The sequence below is a fragment of the Muscardinus avellanarius genome (assembly GCF_963383645.1).
Source record: "Muscardinus avellanarius genome assembly, chromosome: 5".
In the NCBI taxonomy this organism is placed as follows: domain Eukaryota; kingdom Metazoa; phylum Chordata; class Mammalia; order Rodentia; family Gliridae; genus Muscardinus; species Muscardinus avellanarius.
Window position 1 is genome coordinate 77122867 of NC_137790.1, and position 20839 is coordinate 77143705.

Below are 20839 nucleotides of genomic sequence, written 5' to 3' on the forward strand. Positions count from 1 at the left end.
GATTGAAATATGTATATTAATATCATGCTTGCTTGAGTGTTATTCAGGCATTCACCTAACTTAGGCAGGTGACCTGAATTTAAGTAGAAGAATACAGAAATCTATTACACATGTAAAAGGCTTCCTCAGGTATTCATTCATTCATTCATTCTAAAAATTTCCCTCACAGTCTATTCTGGCTTCAAATATGAAGAAACTTAATTTCCTAAAATTTTAGTTTTAAATATGCAGAAATTTAGTTACTTAGCAAATTAACTTGTGTAGAACACTAAATTTCCACAAACTGCTGGCCAGACCAAAGGGCCATTACTAAAGCCATTACTAAAATACAGTAAATGAATGTCAATTTCTTTCTGTTGGCGGTGCTGAGGATTAAACCCAAGGCCTCATATATGCGAGGCAAGTACTCTACCACTGAGCCACATCCCCCAACCCTAAATCTAGATACTCTTAAGAGAAAAATATGTCGTATGAAACCTTACACATTTGAATTGCACCCTTAAGTTATTTTCTGATTGGAGGGGAGCATAAGTTTTTGACACAGTCTTCTCCACTGGAACTATGGACATCATTTTGCTAGGAAAAAACCCTAATACTAGTTACATAAAATGAACAATATTTTACTGTCAGAGTTTAGGAGCCCAATGAAACATAACTAAATATAATGCAGTTTCCTAAGAAGGGATTGTGGAAGAGAAAAGCATGAAAACTAAGAAAATAAAAATAAAATACAAAGCCGGTTGTGGTGGCGCACGCTTGTAATCCCAGCATTTGGGAGGCTGAGACCGGATGATCGTGGTTCATGGAAAGCCTCAGCTACTTAGGCCCTCTGCAACTCAGTGAGACCCGGTTTCAAAATAAAAAATAAAAAATAGGGCAAGAGGTGTAGCTTGGAGGTCGAATGCCCCTGGGGGGGGGGGGGGGAAGACCCGCAACAACAACAACAACAACAACAACAACAACAACAACAACAACAAATAGTAGTTAATAGTAAATATTGGTTCATTAGTTGAAAGAAATATACACTAATAAAATGTTTAACAAGAAAAGCCATGTTCAGGGTAAATGGGAATTCTCTGTAATTCTCTGTATTATCTTTACAACTTTTTTTTGCAGTACCGGGGATGGAAACCAGGGGTATTTTATTTCCGAGCTACACCCCAGCCCTATTTTTTATTCTTTATTTGGAAACAGGATCTCACTGATTTGTGGAGGGCCTCACTAAGCAGCTGAGGCTGTCTGGGAACCATGATCCCTCCTGTCTCAGCCCCCCAAATGCTGGGATTATAAACATGCGCCACCATGCCCGGCTCTAAAACTATTTTAAAGTAGACAAATATTTTTAAAGGATTACTAAAGAAAAGAAATATTCTGAAAATACCACAGTTAATTTTATGATTTGTCAAGTTGCAAAAACAAAAACAAAAACACATTTTTCCATTTCTGAAAGATCTTCCTTGGATTCTATAGAATTGAGCAGTAGAGTTAAAATCTTTAAAACAATGGATTAAGATAATTCATAGATTTACCCTTTCAAGTGTGATTTCTTCATATTCATAATCTGCATCAGTGCCATTAACCTAATGGGGGAAAAGAGAAGTAGCTAAGAAATTTATAGTGAAAAAATCTGAAATTGCAAGATAATTTTTTTCATGATGTATTAATGAAAATCTGTCAAATGTGACAATGACCATATGATATAGCTTCATTTAAATCATTTTAGGAAAGGCTTCTAAGAAATAGAAGAGTATAAATGTGACTGAATCAATATTCATGGTATCATTACTTCAAATACAGATATCAGCTTTACTAATTATTGAGCTCTAACTCTTTTCCTCTGTCTTGATCTATGTATCTAATCAGTTGCCAACTCCTCCTAGTCAAAATGCTTGAGTGTTTCCAAAAGCCATCATCTCCTTATTCTCATTACTATTACTTTGAGGTCTTTGTTAACTTTCTCTGGTACACTGTCAATAAATCCAATGTATTCAGTTACTGAGACTAGTACTCCCCACTGTCCAAATTATTTTGTGTTTTAAACTAATGGATCTTTTTAAGCCCAGGCTAATAATGTACATTCTCTAAAACTTTCAGAAACTCTCCTTTTCTAGAATTATTTGATCTTGTGGCTTGGTAATTAAGGCTCTGTATGAATTGACTTCAATCTACCACTTACCTTTATCCTTAACATTCATGTATCTTCACTTTGTGTTTCTTATATGCCATCTAAATGACTTGTTCTTCCTATGACATGTCCTGCAATTTCCTTCCTCCACACCTGAACTTTTTGTGCTTTCTCTGTCACAAACTTCACTTATATATTTCATGTCCAAGTCAGATTCACCATCCAAGATCTTGCTTACATCTTAGTGTCCTTTATTCTCTTCAATTTATTCCCTGTTCTCTCCTGAAAGAATTAACTCTAATAAAGGGCAAAAAGTCCTTAAAATTAGATTAACCTGGGTTTGAATTCTTGATTTAAAAGTTCTACTGATACAAAGTTAGGCAAAGTACTTTTAAGTCAAAGACTATATATATGGCGGTACCAGGGATTGAACCCAGGGCATTCTACTTCTGAGCTATACCCTCAGCCCTATTTTTTATGTTTTATTTTGAAACAGGGTCCCACTAAGTTATGCTCACTAAGTTGCTGAAGCTGGCCTTGAACTTGTGATCCTCCTGTTTGGCATCCCAAAAACCAGGATTACAGGAATGCACCACCATGGACCGACTCCCTTAACTTTTTTTTTTTTTTTTTTGGTGGTACTGGGGTTCCTGGAAGCCCTTCTATCTCCGGGCTACACTCCCAGACCTATTTTTTTTTTTTTTTTTGAAACAGGATCTCTTAAGCCAGCGTGGCTGGTTTCAAACCTGCGTGATCCTCCTGTCTCTGCCTCCCAAGCGCGGGGATTACAAGCGTGTACCACCACGCCCGGCCCCCCCTTAACATTTTTAATATTTAAGGATTAAAAGGAATGAGTAGAGACATATCAAAACCAGTGTCATAAAATTATAGTAACTAATACTTAAAACTGAGTATAATACATCATACTTAATGGTGAGAAAAGCATTAATCAATTTAAAATAAAGTCACAACTCATGATTTTAACCTATGAACACATACACACAAACCACAGCACTAAAAATCTATTCAATCAATTAGACTTCTAAAATGACTGCAATACATGTCATTATGTAAGTGACTACTGGTCAAAGAGCTTTTTGTGAAGGCTAATCATCATAATTTCAAAATTAAGCTATATATTTCCATTTCAACATTTCTGCTTGTATAAATGGGGAGAAAAAAGGAGGAGGAGAAGACAAAGATGACAAAACGACCACCCCCACCAACAGAACAGCATTGCTTTGTTTACTGAACTAATTATAAGAAAAATATGCTGTGGTAGAATATCTTAAGTAAAACGCATTTGAGGAAGTAATGCTGTGATTTTGTATTAAAAACAGAGCAGAAATGGCAGAACTATTTCAAAATGGGGAGGAAATGCAACTTACATAAGTTGGTGTCTCCAAGCTGTCTGTGTTAACCAGTACTGGAGGAGGATTTGCCTTTAAAGAAATTGTGGATACATTAGTTTAATAAGAAAAAACACTACATATATTGTTCACAAATGCTAGAACTACATGAGACTTGCTATTTCTTAAATTTATATAACTTTCTTTATATCCAGTCTTTAGCATCAAGTGGAAAAAGATTAGGTATAAGCAGTTATATCAGGGAATGCTTCTGAGATAAACTGCTATTTTTGCTAAAATGGCCATAACTAGAAAAAATTCTCTCACCCAAATAATTGGCAAACATTTAGAAAATTTTCAATGTAAGAGCCTGATTATTTTTAGCTGAAATGATTGCTCTCCACTGTTATTCTGGATCACTCAAGAATAATGGCTTGTCATTATATTAATAATTATTTGTATACCTGCACATACACACAAACGAGAATAATGTAAATCTAATTTAAATCTAAAAACCTTGGTTTTCTTGTTAACTTGGAGTGACTTTTATGTGGATGATACTAAAGAATAGATTTTAACTAATATAAAATTAAAGTTGGGAGTGGTGGCAGGAGGAACATGCCTCAACTACTTGGTGAGGCTCTTTGCAAGTGAGACCTTGTTTCAAAATAAAAAATAAATAAGAGCCGGGTGTGGTGACGCACACTTGTAATCCCAGCATTTGGAAGGCTGAGACAGGAGGATTGTGGGGTTCGTGGACAGCCTCAGCTTTTGCAACTCAGTTAGACCCTGTTTCAAAATAAAGAATAAAAAATAAAAAATAGGGTTAGCCGGGCGTGGTGGCGCACGCTTGTAATCCCCGCGCTTAGGAGGCAGAGACAGGAGGATCACGCTGGCTTAGGAGACCCTGTTTCCAAATAAAAATGTAAAAATAGGTCTGGGAGTGTAGCCCAGAGGTAGAAGGGCTTCCAGGAACCCCAGTACCACCAAAAATAAAAATAAAAATAAATAAAAAAATAGGGTTGGGGGTATAGCTCATAAGTAGAATGCACCTTGGTTTCATCCCCAGTACCTCAAAATATATATATATATATATATATAAAATATAGTTATTAAAGTTATTTCTTCTGTATATTTAAGATTGCTATAAAAGCACTATCAAATAACATTTTCATAAGATGACTATCCTTTAAACAAACTTTAGTAGATATACTTAAAACAATATTGTTCTATTTGAATTAACCAAAGGATTATACATTAAAGAGGCATGAAAACACACTATAATACAAAATAGCAGTTTCTTCCAAATATATAGGTTTCTTAAAAACATAAATTATGGAATTTGAATGATACATTAATTTTTAGCAAACTACTAGATATGAATGATCATATGATAAAATACTTAAAAATACAACTTCATAGTTAAAAAAATTACACAGTAGGCATTTAGGCTCAATAAATGGCAGATTAAAGATGAGTAGATAATATTTTGTTATGGATAAAGATAACTATTAAATGTTTAACCCTACTACTTAATGCCATAGTCTACTTTTGACTGATTCAGTGAAAATCAAGCCTAATAAACATTCTACTTAGAACATAGCTACTGAAGTAGAGGACTTCCGGGAAGATGGCGACCGAGAAAAGCGGGGCTTAAGAGTCCCGCTAACAACCAATCTCCATTACCACAAAAAGAGCGCCTTTCATAGCCAGAAAACACCATCACCAGAAAAACAAAAAAACCACCAGGCTCCAGAGAGAAAGCGGACTGAGAACAGAGCTCAGGGCCACAGAGGAGACACACGTGCCTGAGGACGCGGCAGCAGCGCCATACTGCCGGTGGCAGCGGCGAACTCAGCGGACGGCTACAGCAAGCCGAGGTGAGCCGATGCGGAACAGCCAGGCGGGATCTTTCGGCGCAGACAGCATTTAAAGCTCCCAGTGGCTGAGCTCAGCACACGCTGCAGGGATTCAGAGTGGAAATCAAAACCAGAGAAGAAAAAATACGCCAGCCTCATGGCCGAGGGCGTGGCAGAGGCGCCATATTGCCACCAGCGGCGGCAGCAGCAGTGAATTCACTGAGTCCAGTACAACTACATCTACGTACTCAAGAACAGTGAGTCAAATTGTGGGCCACAGAGGAGAAATCCCAGTATCGTGCCTCCTGGGACTTGACCCAGTGAGGGAGTGGTGGTGGCAGAGATATCACACCATAGGAGAGCGTGCAACCTGGCACCCCCCATAGTTTAAAGCAGCCTCTATCGACTCCCTGGGTCGGAGACTCTGTGATACAACCCAGTAAAGGAGTAGTGGGGTCTGAGATAATACAGACTCGAGATCTAGAGCACCTTAAGTGAAGCCATAGTGACCCAAGGGAAGAACCCAGAGAAGGCACAAACTTCCTAAATCATGGGAAAGAGGAATAACACTGAAGTAATGAATGTGCACAACCCCACAACATCAGAACCTGATAAAACAGAAAATCAGAGATTTCTAGAAGATCAAATCAGGAAAATAACTGTACAAATAATAGAGGTGCTTCGAAAAGAACTCAGAGAGAGCCAAAAAGAGATAAAGGATGCAATTAATGAAGTAAAGGCCTCAATTCAAAGCACAAACAACCGATTAGACCACATGGAGAACAGAATCTCGCTCTTAGAAGATGAGCAATCCAAAAATGAATGCATAGTTTCTAATCTAGAAAAAGATATCCAACAGCAGGAATCTGACATTGAAGAAATATGGGCCCATCTTAAGAGAGCTAACCTAAGAATAATTGGAATAGAGGAGGGAAAAGAAAGTGATACCAAAGGGATCAACAATCTCTTCAAGGAAGTAATAGCAGAAAATTTTCCAAATATAGAGCAAGAGGTTGATACACAGATCCAGGAAACTTATAGAACTCCCTTTAGACAGGATCCGAGAAGAGGATCCCCACGCCACATAATTGTCAAAATGACCAATGTGGAAGCCAAGCAGAGAATCTTAAAGGCAACAAAAACAAAGGGCCAACTGACATTCAGAGGCAAACCAATTAGAATCACTCCAGACTTCCCAAACCAAGTCATGAGAGCCAGAAGGGCTTGGAGTAACATATTCCAAACTCTGAAAGAAAACAACTTCCAGCCAAAAATTTCCTATCCAGCAAAACTTTCTATCACATTAGATGGAGAAATAAGAAGCTTCCATGACAAACAGAAACTGAAGGAATTTATGTCTTCAAAACCAGCGCTAGAGAAAATACTCAAAGAGATTAACTACAAAGAAGAAATAGGTAACACTCACCAGAACCAGAGAAACAAGACTTTCCATCCAACAGACAACTAAGATTGGTTATCTGTGGAGATTCATTATTTATGTTAGTCTTTTACCTATCTCTAAATTGTATTGTTTGCCTTTATTGTTGTTAATTTTTAGGATTTCTAGTTGGAATATTAATATACCTTCAGATATAGCATTTGGAAATATTTTATCCAATTCTATTAGTAACTTTTAACTCTGTTTACATTGTCTTTGGATATACAATATTTTCTTTTATTTTTTAGGGAGTTTGTATATTCTTCTGTTGCCTGTGCCATTGAAATCATATCCAAGAAATCACTGCCAATTTCAATGTTGTGAGGTTTTATGACCCAGATTTTCTCCTAAAAGTTTATAGTCTTAAGATTTATATTTAGGTCTTTTATCTAGTTTGAGTTAATACTTGTATGTGGGATTAGGTAAGGGTCCAATTTTATTCTTTTCCATGTAATTATTATTTTTCAACAATATTTAGTTAAAAGATTATTATTTCCACCACCAAATCTTCGTGGAAACCTTGTCAAAAATAACTTGACAATATAGGGAAGAAGTTAGCTCTAGGCTTGTATTTAACTCCAATGGTCTATATATCTGCCTTTAGAACAGTACTACACTGTTTCAATTATTGTAGCTTTATATGGTTTGAAATCAGAAAATATACATCTTCTAGCTTTGTTTTTGCTTCGAGATTGTTTTGGGTATCTAGAGTCCATATTCCATATCAGGATAGATTTTTTTCTGAAAAATAAATATATGATAGTTTCACCTAAAAAAAAGAAAAAAATATTCTCTGGTAAGAAAGAAAGCAAAAAGAAATATTGAAATGTTATCTTTAAGTCATCAAAAGCTTGGTATCAGACAAATGAAACTGTTATGTGAGATTATCATTTTTAATTTTGGATAAATTGCTATAATACTAGATGTCAACCACTAAGCCAAGCATGGGAGGGAGGGATGGGGAGAGAATGGGGTGGGGATCGGGTGGGGGCTGACTGGGCGATGTGTGCATGTATGTCTACAAAAGTTTGTATCCCACTATGATGTATGAATACAGTGCACCAATAAAATAAAATTAAAAAAAAAAAAAGAACATAGCTACTGAAGTAAAGCTACTGAACACATTTAAAATTTTATAAATATTTAGTATTATTGATTTCCCAGAGGGATATTGAGATTACTCAAATTGATATTTTTCACTTCATTGAAAATAATTCATACAAAAACTTCACTGTGTTCTCCTTAAAGTATTACAGAGGAGAACAAGAAATAACAAGGCTATTTAACGTTACAAAAGAAATTACTTTGTTCGCTATACTTTAGACCTATGATCTTTCTCCCTCGGCTTCCCAAGGTTTGATATTACAGGCGTGTGCCACCATGCCTGGGTAAGCATATAACCAACAGATCAAAGAAAAAAATTCACAGAGGGTTTTAATGAATACTTACAGATGAATGAAAATAAAAACAACATACCCAAGATGTTTATGAGACACAGTGAAAGTAGTGCTAAAGGGGATATTTATAGCTATAATAAACACAATAAATAACAAGACCCATCGCAAATCAACAACCAGTTATTACGACTAAAAGAACTATAGAAAGGTGGACAAGTTACCAAAGGTAGCAGACAGAAGAAAGAAAAGATTAAAGAAAAATGGAGAATAGGCACTCTTGGCCCACTACCGCAGCTCCTAAGTAATATGGCTGTTGTTTGTTGGGCCTGCGGTGCAAGGGTTCCCTGTATGGAGTGCTCGGCTGGCAGAGCTCTTGCCCTGTCCCTGGAGGGTCCGGGCAGTGCCCCCAGGGCAGGTCAGCTCTACGCGCAGAACTGGCCTGAGCCCCCATCATGAGAACCCTGCTATACTTCTGCCAGGGCCAGCTGATGCGGGGCTTCGGCTCTAAGCAGCTAAGGCATCCCCACAGCTAATTTTCCTAACAATTAGCCCATAATCTTCCTGCTGATGTATTCACTGGCATTTATTATGGTTGAGCCACTGGTAGAAGTGGAGATGTCCATAAGATGGTGGTGAGCACAGGATGGAACCCATACTACAAGAACATGAAAATGTCTATGAAAATTCACATCATGCCTACTTTCAAAGAGGGCTTCTATGAGGAAATTCTCAGTGGCCACCCTTAGCTACCTCAGACCAGAAAAGAACTGCAATTCTTTAGAGTTACTTATTTCAGCAATTCAAGGAAATACTGAAAAAACTAAGAAACGACTAGATTTACCAGAATATTTGAAACTCAAAGATGACAATCCCTTCCCAGTTCCCAAAGGCAAAATAATGAATGCATATTGAAAAATCATCTTATTTCTCATTCCACTGCAGTCTCATCTTGTTTATATTTTAAAAACCTGAACATTTTCCTATGGCCATAAATTAGTTTAGGCAATACAACGTAGTTAACTCTTATGTTTCACTGTTAATCCCATCATATAGTACTAAAAAGATTCATTTAGAAATCAAGGTTTTTTGTAATATGTTTAATAAAATGAATCACTAGAAAGATATCAAGTGTCTTGCAAATGGAAATAAAATGTGTATAAGAAAATTAAGCCGCTAATTTGAGCGAGAACTACTATTCTCATGGTGAAGTAACAGCATGTATATACTTGTATAGTAAATTACCGCTAAACAGAGAAGGCTTTTTAAAAAGTAATGCATTAAACAGAAGTTTGATAACTTATTATGAACCCAAGGAGGACAACACAGACTATTTTTGATATTTTGTGCACTAAAATATCATTATCGACATAAAGACTTGTGCAATATTGTTTTGCATGTCTCCCTTGTGAGGTCATTTCACTTTACTGTCTCTGTTTCTGAGTAGAGTTGCCTCAAAAGTGGCCTAAAATCCTTTTGCCTATCAGTTTCTTTTGTTTGTTTTTTTAGGACAGTAAAATAAGTGTTTTTCAATTTTGTAGGTCTGGTTTTTATATTGAATAATATGTCTTTCTTAAGAGTAAATATTCTTGTTCTTAGGTGGCCATGGCACATGCCTGTAATATCAGTACTGGGGAAGCTGAGACAAGAAGACTGTACATTTGAGGTCAGCCTCAGTAACTTAGCAAGACCCTGTTTTAAAAGAGGAGGGTGAGCTGGGCGTGGTGGCGCACGCTTGTAATCCCAGCATTAGGGAGGCTGAGACCTGGAGGATCACGGTTTGAGGACAGCCTCAGCTACTTAGTGAGGCCCTCTGCAACTCAGTGAGACCCGGTTTCAAAATAAAGAATAAAAAATAGGGCAGGGGTGTAGCTCGGAGGTCAAATGCCCCTGGGTTCCATCCCCAGACCCCCCCCCAAAAAAAAAAAAAAAAAGGAGGGCGGCTGGGCATGGTGATGCATGCTTGTAATCCAGCATTCCAGAGGCTGAGAGTAGAGGATCACAGTTCCTGAACAGCCTCAGGTACTTAGTGAGGACTTTTGCAACACAGTGAGACCTGGTTTCAAAATAAAGAATAAAAATAGGGCAGTGGGTGTAGCTCGGAGGTCAAATTCTCCTGGGTTCCATCCCCAGACCCGCAAAAAAAAAGGGGGGGGGCTGGGGGTGTAGATTGGAGAAAGAATCCCCCTGGGTTTAGACCCCAGTACCACAAAGGGAAAAAAGATATTCTTCAAAATTTTTCTTGTTTTTTTCCCCTTTAAGTAATTATCAGTATCCATTTTTGCCATTTGGAATATCTTACAACTATACACTTAAGAGATTGCATAACTGTCAATTAAATGCATATCTGTGCCACATTTTTAGAAACAACAACAAAAAATGCTTCTTTGGGATTTAAATGAACACATAGCCATTGATTTACATGTAGCCGTTTGTTCATTTCTTCCTTCCTTTCTTTCACATGGCACTGGGGAGGCAGAATGCCTCTGAGCTATACCTCCAGCCCTATTTGATTTTTTTATTTGAAAACAGGGTTTTGCTAGGTTGATGAGAGTCTCACTACTTGCTGAGATTGTCCTGGAATCTGTGATCCTCCTGTCTCAGCCTCCTTACAAGTTTCTTAAAAACTCAAAATTCTTATTTTTCCCCCAGGGAAACTATTTAAGAACCAATTAAACTATGAAATATAAGAGTATATTTAATGTGATTATATGTTTCAGAGCATATCTAAATTATTGTATCTATGCATGCACAATATAACTTAATGCTAGTCTGAAGATTACTTGCAGCTGAGAGAAAGGTATGAATAAAGTTTAAGTTAAATAATCTTCATACTTTGTATTTTCCCTGCAACTATTATAACTTTTGACTATTCAAATTATTTTGTTTATATTGGTAAGAAACTGAGGTATCTGGATGTTTAGGAAATTAAGATACAATTTTATGCTTTCTCAGACAGTACACATATCATTATAGGCTTTAGCAACAGATTTGGGTTGTAGTGAAGGCAGGGTGGGAAGGTAAGGTTTGAAGTATGCATAAAAGGTAATCAAGTATATAGAATTACATCTAAAGCTGTTATAGATGGGAGGCAGAGACAGGAGGATTGCACAGGTTTAAAGCCAGCCGCGCGCGCTGGTTTAGGAGACCCTGTTTCCAAATAAAAATGTAAAAATAGGTCTGGGAGTGTAGCCCGGAGGTAGAAGGGCTTCCAGGAACCCCAGAACCACCAAAAGAAAAGAAAAAAAAAGGATTCAGCTGGATTATGTTATACTTTTTGGTTTATTAATTATGATACAAAATGTAATTTGTGCCTTTTAAATTTCTCTATAAAAATATTTAGGGGAAATACATATATTTGCAGTGTTGGAGATTGAACTGAGGACGTTGTGCATGCTAGGCAAGTGCTCTACTGCGAAACTAACCCCCAGCCTTGAAACACAATTTTTAATGTTAGAAATACCATACTTAAAAGAAGCCACAACTATCAGTAGGTTTATGAAAGTTAAAAATGTGAAAAGTGTAAATTCAGATTTACATTTATTTAGTCTGAATAGCTTGCTGTTCACTATGTAGAAGTTCTTTGAGGTTTTTTATTACATGCCATTGCTTTAAATTGTATGATATATTATTTAGGAGTTAATTGTGCCTACCTTTAAAAAAAGTTTTATAAACCAGGCGTGGTGGTGCACATTTGTAATCCCAGTACTTGGGAGGCCAAGACAGGAGGATTGCAGGTTTGTGGCCAGCCTCAGCTACTTAGTGAGGGCCTCCACAACTTGGTGAGACCTTATTTCAAAATAAAGGATAAAAAATAAGGCTGGAAGGCCAGGCATTGTGGCTCATGCCTGTAATCCCCGCACTTGGGAGGCAGAGATAGGAGGATCGCGCAGGTTCGAAGCCAGCCTCGTTGGCTTAAGAAACCCTGTTTTCAAATAAAACTATAAATTAGGTCTGGGAGTGTAGCCTGGAGATAGAAGGGTTTCCAGGAACCCCAGTACCACCAGAAAAACAAACAAACAAAAGCTGGAGATGTAGCTTAGAGGTAAAATGTCCCTGGGTTCAATCTCCCACACTGCAAAAAAGTTTTATATTAAGTTTATATGTATCTAGTTTCATTTTGATTAATCTGAATGTTTTTAGGCCTTGAAATAATTCTTGACTAAGTGAAAAGAAAAATGGAGAATAGAAAAATTAAACAGAAAATTAAAAAGAACTGATGTTGGTTACTTAAATAGATCAACAAAATTGACCAATCATTAGCAATTAGGAATTTTATTTTATTTTCGTGGCACTGGGAGTGAAACTCAGTGTTATTCTGGCTCCGGGCTATACCCTCAGCCCGATTTTATTCTTTATTTTGAAATAGGATCTCACTACGTTGCAGAGGGCCTCACTAAGTAGCTGAGGCTGACACAAGCCTGCAATCCTTCTATCTCAGCCTCCCAAGTACTAGTATTACAGGCATGCGTCACCATGCCTGGCTATTTAAAATTTTAAGAGAAGATTCAAATTACCAAAATCTGAAATAAAAGTAGGGATATTAGTTACTAAAGGTTTACAAGTGACTCTTATGAAAAAGTCAATGTACGCCAACAAATTGAATAACTCATCTGCTGGGTGTGGTGGCTCACATCTGTAATCCCTGTACTTGGGGTGATGAGACGGGATTGCAGGTTCAAAGTCAGCCTCAGCAACTTAGGCTCTCAGCAATTTATCTGAGACCCGGTTTCCAATTAAAAAATAAAATAGGGCTAGGGTATACTCTGGAGGTAGAAGGCTCCTGGGTCCTACCAGTACCAGAAAAACAAAACAAAAAAACAAAACAAAACAAAACCCTACAAATGTAAAATTTATCAAGATTGAATCATGAAGAAAGAAAATTTGAGTAAATCTGTAAGTAGTAAGGAGATTAAATTGGTAATTAAAAAATTTCCTGATAGAGAATAGCCCTGGGCCTAAAGGCTTCACTGAAGAATTTTAGCAAACATTTAACAAACTAACACCAATCTTTCTCAAACTTTCAAAAAATTCACAAGGAGATACTTTCATAATCATTTTACAAGGCCACCAATATCCTGATGCCAAAGCCAGACAATAACACTACTAGAAACAACAAACTATAAACCAATATCCTTATAAACAATAATGCAAAACTTCTCAATAAAATACTAGCAAACAATTCAGTAGTATATTAATAGAATTATACACCATGACCAAATGGGATTTATTTCTGGAATTCAACACTGGTTCAAATATGCAAGCTGATTAATACAGTACACCATGTTAACAGAATGGAAGGAAACAAGATTGTTTCAAATGATGCAGAAAAAGACCTCTGACAAAATATATTTTCATGGTGAGATACTCAAAAAACTAAATAAATTATGTCAACATAATAAAAGCCATATATTTTTCATATTTAATAATAAAACCTATATATTTTGTATGTGCACAACTCCCACAATGAATATTATTACTCAACGGAGAAAAACAAAGTATTCCTCTAGATTAGGAACAAGAAAAAATGCTGCTTTATCACTGTATTCAACCTAATCCTAATTGTATAGCTGAAATTGCAGCCAGAGCAAGCAAAAGAAATATGGCATTCAAATTGGAAAGGAAGAAGCAAAATGATCTGTGTTCATAGGTTATATGATCGTATACACAGAAAATTAATAGTCTATGAAAAAGAATAAATTTAGCATGCAGCAGAATAACAAAGTCAACACACAAAATTCAATTGCATTTCTATTAACATTGAATAACCCCAAAACCCCCAACCATTTGATTTGTGCTAATATCAACAAGAATAAATTTTTTCTTTTTATTGGTGTATTATAGTTGTACATCTTAATGGAGTTCATGATGGTAGAGGCATACATGCACACTCAATTACCTCTTACCCAATTCCCACATCTTTCCCTCTCCCTCATGTTTGGCTTAGTGATTGACTTTAATATGTTTCTGAATGTATATTATGTACATTAGGGTATTTCCCTCTTCCCACTCCCATTTCCCTCAGTTGGGTTGCCTTATTTGCTTATCTATAGTTTCTCCTTCTTCAACTAGAGTTCCTCCTAAGACCCATTTTCTTCCTAGCTTCCACATATTAGAGAGAGCATCTATTTCTTACTTTCTGTGACTGACTAATCTCACTTATCATAATGTTTTCCAGTTCCATCCATTTCCCTGTAAATGATATGATTTTGTTCTTTATGGCTGAGTAAAATTCCATTGTGTACATATCCCAGAGTTTTGTAATCCACTCATCTGTTGATGGACATATTTGCTGGTTCCATAGTTTGGCAATTGTGAATTATGTGGCAATGAACAAAGATATGCATGCATTAGTTTTTAAAATTTTTTATTTTAATTTTTTATTGGTGTATTATAGTCATACATCCTAATGGGATACATGCATGCATTAGTTTGTTAGTTTGGTTTCCAATCTTTTCAGTAGATACTCAGGAGTAATATTGCTGGATCATATGGTAGTTTTGTTCCCATTCTGAGGATCCTCCATACTGTTTCCAAAGTGGTTGCACTAATTTGCAATCCCACCAACAATATATTAGAGTCCTACTTCTCCACATCCTCACCAGTATTTATTGTTGTGTTAATGATTGCCATTCTAGTTGGAGTTAGGTGAAATATCAGGGTAGTTTTGATTTGCATTTCTCTGATTGCTAATGATGTTGAGCATTTTTCATACATTTATTGGCCATTTGAATTTTTTCTTCTGTGAAGTGTCTATCTAGTTTGCTTGCCCTTTGATTGGGTTGTCTTTTTACTGCTGAGTTTCTTGAGTTCTCTGTATATTCTAGATATTAGTCCTCTATTGGAGAAATAGTTTGCAAAAATTTTCTCCCATTCTTTTGGCTCTCTGTTGAGGTTCTTGACAGTTTCTTTTGCTTTATAGAAGCTCTTCAGTTTAATGCAATCCCACATATTGATCAACCTTTTAGTTTCTTCAACAAGAAGAAATTACTTTTGAATTACCCATCCTAAAAGTCTGTTGAAATTTCACAGGACTCTAAATAGCCAAAATAATCCTGAAAAAATAACTAAACTGGAGAAATCACACTTCCTAATTTCAAAACTTAATACAAAGTTACAGTAATCAAAATAGTTCAGTACTGACCCAAAGACAGTAATATAGACCATGGGAAGACAAGAAAGTACAGAAATAAATATCACAGACAAAAGTAAACTTAAACTTGATCTATGCCGGGCGTGGTGGCGCACACTTGTAATCCCTGCGCTTGGGAGGCAGAGACAGGAGGATCGCACAGGTTCGAAGTCAGCCGCATGCGCTGGCTTAGGAGACCCTGTTTCCAAATAAATAGGTCTGGGATTGTAGCCCGGAGGTAGAAAGGCTTCCAGGAACCCCAGTACCACAAAACAAACAAACAAACAACAACAAAAAAAAAAACACCTTTATCTGTAACACACATGTAAAGTTTTTTTTTTCTTTCTATTTTGTGTTACTAGGGACTGAACCCAGGGGCACTCTAACTCCAAGTTATACAAACTCAGCTTTTATTTTTTGTTTGAACAGTTTCACTAAGTTGCTAAGGTTGTCCTTGAGCCTGTGATCCTCCTGTCTCAGCCTCCCAAGAGCTGGTATTACAGACGTGCATCACCACATCTAGCTCATAAGGAAGATTTAAAACTATGAAGAGCTAGGTGTGGTGGTGCACACTTGTAATCCCAGCATTTGGGAGGCTGAGACAAGAGGATCATGATTCATGGACAGCCTCAGCTACTTATTGAGGTTGAACCCCTCTGGAACTCAGTGAGACCCTGTTTCAAAATAAAGAATAAAAAATAGGCCTGGGAGTATAGCTCGGAGGTAGAATGCCCCTGGGTTCCATCTCCAGTACTGCAAAAAACAAAAACAAAAAAACCCCCCAAAACAAAACAAAAAAGATTTAAAACTATGAGACTCTTAGAAGAAAATATAAGGTAAATGCTTCAAAACATTGATTTGGCAACAACGAGACAAAGGCACAGACACCAAAAGTAACATAGGACAAACTTCCTTTATTGAAAATTAAAAATTTTGTGTTCAAAAGAATAAAAAGGCAATCCATGAAATATGAGAAAATATTTGTAAATCATTTGATAAGAGACTGATATCCAGAATACAGAGAACTTCTAAAACTCAACAGTAACAACCCAAATTAAATATTGCTAGCTGGGTGGGGTAGCACATGCTTGTAATCCTAGTACCTGGAAGGTGATATAGGTTCATGACCAGGCTCAGCAAGTTATAGTGAGGCCCTCTGCAACTTAGTGAGACCCTATTTCAAAATCAAAAAGAATAAAAATAAAAAAAAAATCAGGCTGAGGGTGTAGCTTAGAGGTATAATGCCCTGGGGCTCAATCTCCAGCACAATGAAAAATTTAAAAAAATTACAGTAGTTTCCTGGTTTAAACCTCACAGACAGTGTCAGCTATTTAGTGAGGTTTCTTTCTTTGGAAAGAAACCCAGGAGTGGTATAGCCAGATCATATGGTGAATCCATTCCCAGTTTTCTAAGGAATCTCTACACTGATCTCCATAGCAGCTAAACTAGTTTACACCACTAACAGTGTAGAAAAGTTCCTAGTTCCCCACATCCTCCCCAACATTTATTATTTGACTTGTGATTGCCATTCTGATTGGGGTTAGAATCTTAGTTTAGTTTTGATTTGCATCTCCCTGACTGCTAAAGATGTTAATACATTTTTCATGTATTGGCCAACTGTTCATAGCAGTGCCATTCACAATACCCAAACTATGGAACCAACCCAGATGTCTATCAAGAGATGAATGGATTAAAAAATTAAGGGAAACACAATGAAATTTTACTAGCATTAAAGAGTAACAAAATGAGAAATCTCAGTGGAGCCAGGGAGGAGGTCTAAAGGAAGGGGAGGAGGAAGACTGAGGTTCATTAATGAAAACACTAACATCGACACTCTCAGTACTCTATTAAAAAGGGAAGAAATGTGAAGGTGGGGCTCCACCAAGTACAGTGAGAATATATGCCAATGTTGACATGATTTACATTATGATGTGAGACTTAATGCACCAATAAAAGCACATAAAGTAAATAAATAAGCAAGTAAGCCAGGTATAGTGATGCATATTTGTAATCTCAGTATTTGGGCTAAGAGAGGAGGATTGCAGGTTTGAAGCCAGCCCCAGCAATTCAGTAAGGCTGTTAGTAACTTAGTGAGATCCTGTTTCCAATAATAAAATAAAAAAGAGCTGGAGGTCTATCTTGGAGGTAGAATGCCTGAGTTAAATCCTCTGTATTACAAAATAAATAAATATAAAAATTAATTAATTAATTAATGATAGAGTTGGGGTATAGTTCAGAGGTAGAATGTTCCTGGGTTAAATCCCCAGTAAAACACACACAAAAAATCATATAGACATTTTCCCATTTTTCCAAAGATGATCTACAAATGGCCAATAAGCACATGAAAGATAGTCAACATTACTAATCATTAGAGAAATAAAATAAAAACTATAATGAGATGTTAAAAATAGTATGGTAGTTCCTTAAAAAAATTAAAAATAAGCCGGGCATGGTGAACCATGCTTGTAATCTCAGTACTTGGGAGGCTGAGAAGAGTATTGCTAGTTAGAGGTCAGCTTCTGTTACTGAGGCCATCCGCAACTTAGTGAGACCCTATTTCAAAATTAAGAATAAAAAATAGGGCTAAAGGTGTAGCTCATAAATAGAATGCCCTGAATTCAATCCTCAGTTCCTGAAAAAAAAAATTAGAATTATACTATATGATCAAGCAAATCTACTAAATACAACCCCCCACTGGGCGTGGTTGTGCACGCTTGTAACCCCAGCGCTTAGGAGGCTGAGACAGGAGGATCACACAGGTTCAGAGCCAGCCTCAGCTACTAAGTGAGGCTCTCAGCAACTGAGTGAGACCCTGTTTCTAAATAAAGTATAGAATAGGTCAGGGAGTATAGTCTGGAGGCAGAAGAGCCCCTGGGTTACACCACCAGTACCACACACACAAAAAAAAAAATCCCAAAGATTTGAAACCAGTGTCCCAAAGAGATATTCTTCAGAACATGATGCCAAAGGAAATAAGCTGAACACAAAAAGATTACACCACTTCATAAAATATTTTCAGTAGTCAAAATCAGAGACATGAAGTAGAAGGTGGATGTCAGGGGCTAGGGGAATTACTATTTAATTGATATGGAGTTTCAGTTTTGCCAGAGTTCTTGAGATAGATAATGGTGATGTTTGCACAAAAATGCATATATTTAATAGAACTCTATTATGTCATATAGATTTTACCACAATAATAAAAGTTGGTAAAAATATATGACTTGAATTTTATGAAAAGGAACCAAATACAAAATAAGTAGCTTCCTTTCTTTTTGCCACACTAATGGGAGATGACAGACTAGAGCTATTTCAGATGAAAGAAGACTACTGTTTCATGAAAATAAAATGCAATGTGTGATATTAGACTGGCCAAAGAATCTATTCTTCTTTTTTTTTCTACAAAGAACATTACTGGAACAACTGGTAAAAACATACTTAAGGCCTGTAGATAATGTATTAGATTACTGTTAACTTCCTAATTTAGTCCACTGTACTGGTGCTATTCTTGTTCTTAATGTATTTAGGAACAGGGTGTGGTGGCTCCTGCCTTGTAATCCTAGTACTTAGGAGGTTGAGACAGGAAGACCACAAGCTCAAGGCTAGCCTGGGCCACATTACAAGAGCCTGTCACAAAACACACACACACACACACACACACACACACACACACACACACACACACACAAAATATTTTATATCAAAAGTGATAATATAAATACATAGAAAGAGAAATGATAAAACATGTGGTAAAGTTACTAACATCAGGGATCTGGGTAAGAGCATGAGACATCACTGTACTATTTTGTAAGTTTCTCTAAGTCTGAATTGATTTTAAATAAAAAAATAAAATAAAAACAGTAAAAACCATTCAGGAAGCAAACAAAATAAGGGCACTGCAGTCAGGTAGTAGTGTAAAATTAAAAAACAAAAAATGCCAGGCGTGGTGGTACAGGTACAGGCCTGTAACCCCAGTACTTGGGAGGCTGAGACAGGAGTAGTACAGGTTTGTGGCCATCCTCGGCAACTTAGTGAGGCCATTAGCAACTTGATGAGATCCTCTTTCAAAATAAAAGAGGGAGCCAGGCATGATGGTGCACACCTATAATCCCAGCATTTGGAAGGCTGAGACAGAAGAGTCATGGTTCTTGGATAACCTCAGCTACTTAGTGAGGCCCTTTACAACTCAGTGAGACTCTGCTTCAAAATAAAGAATAAAAAATAGGGCTGGGGGTGTAGCTCAGAGGAAGAATGCCCTGGGGTTCCACCTCCAGTATCACAATAAATAAATGAATAAATAAATAAATAAATAAATAAATAAATAAATAAATAAATAAATAAATAAATAGGGCTGGGGGTGTAGTTCAGACATGGAATGCCCCTGGGTTCAATCCTCAGCACCATATACACACAAAAAGGTTCATCCAGATAATGTAAAGCACACTATTTTAAGATTACTCATAAAAAAAATGTCATAAATGCTTTAGACAATACTAATGATCCAGTAACTTAAGATCTAACACTCAAGATATTTTGTTCAATTTGAAAGGTCCAAAAGCAATAGGATGCTTTACCCTAGACACAGACCTAACATAATTATGCTCATATCATGTGGGAGTTACCTGTTAACCTGTCTCTTATAAACATAGTAGATAGTAGAGGACAGCAATAATGTTACATTCATTTCAATATATGAGTGTTTCCCTCTTTATCTGCAGAGAATATGTTCTAAGATATTCTGTGGATGTCCAAAACAGTGGATAGTACTATACCCTACAAAGCCTTTTCTCTATATATACATACGTATGATAAAGTTTGATTTATAAATTAACTACAGAAGGAGATTAACACCAAAAAATAAAATGGAACAAGTATAACAATATCCTTTAGTAAAAGTAATTTAAAAATTATGAGTTATTTATTTCTGGAATTTTCCATTTAATTTTTTTTAAACCACAGATGGCCGGGCGTGGTGGCGCACGCTTGTAATCCCCGTGCTTGGGAGGCAGAGACAGGAGGATCCCACAGGTTTGAAGCCAGCTGCGCTGGCTTAAGAGACCCTGTTTGCACATAGAAAAGTATAAAAATAGGTCTGGGAGTGTAGTCCGTGGGAGTGTAGCCGGAGGTAGAAGGGCTTCCAGGAACCCCAGTACCACCAAAAATAAATAAATAAATAAATAAATAAACAAACAAACAAACAAACAAACAAACAAATAAATAAAATAAACCACATTGACAATGAGTAATTGGAACTGCAGAAAGCCAAGTTTTGGATAAGAAAGGATTATTGCATATGACTAGAACAAGTACAAAAATTTAAATGAAAACCAATCCAATCTGAAGTACATGTTTGAATATTATAAAAGACCTTTACACACAATAAAAAATAACTATAAAGCATGTTAACTAAAGCCTCAATTACATGATAGCTCTTTAGGAGTGACAGAAATAAAGATTTAAAGCATTTAAAGCAGAGAATTTACTTTGGGGGTAAAAATAAGCTTCTGAATTTAAGAGACTGGTATCACAGAGACGATGTGGTTAT

The 20839-nt window shown here is 36.6% G+C and overlaps 1 protein-coding gene and 1 pseudogene across 19 annotated transcripts in view; one reads left to right on the forward strand and one right to left on the reverse strand.

Moving 5' to 3' along the window:
- DLG1 (discs large MAGUK scaffold protein 1) overlaps nucleotides 1-20839 on the reverse strand; it is a gene marked incomplete at both ends in the record, with an annotated part of 254956 nt that overhangs the window by 114759 nt on the left and 119358 nt on the right. For 14 of the 18 annotated variants that reach the window (XM_080695610.1, XM_080695602.1, XM_080695617.1 and 11 more), the window contains 2 exons: nucleotides 1530-1580; nucleotides 3514-3567. In XM_080695610.1, coding sequence (XP_080551736.1) covers nucleotides 1530-1580; nucleotides 3514-3567 — 105 coding nt within the window. The remainder of the gene's footprint in view (nucleotides 1-1529; nucleotides 1581-3513; nucleotides 3568-20839) is intronic. The other 4 variants (XM_080695604.1, XM_080695603.1, XM_080695619.1 and 1 more) reach the window with 1 other exon arrangement.
- LOC308263119 (riboflavin kinase-like) lies at nucleotides 8621-9080 on the forward strand (annotated as a pseudogene). Its single transcript has one exon. The product of its transcript is annotated as a riboflavin kinase-like (transcript).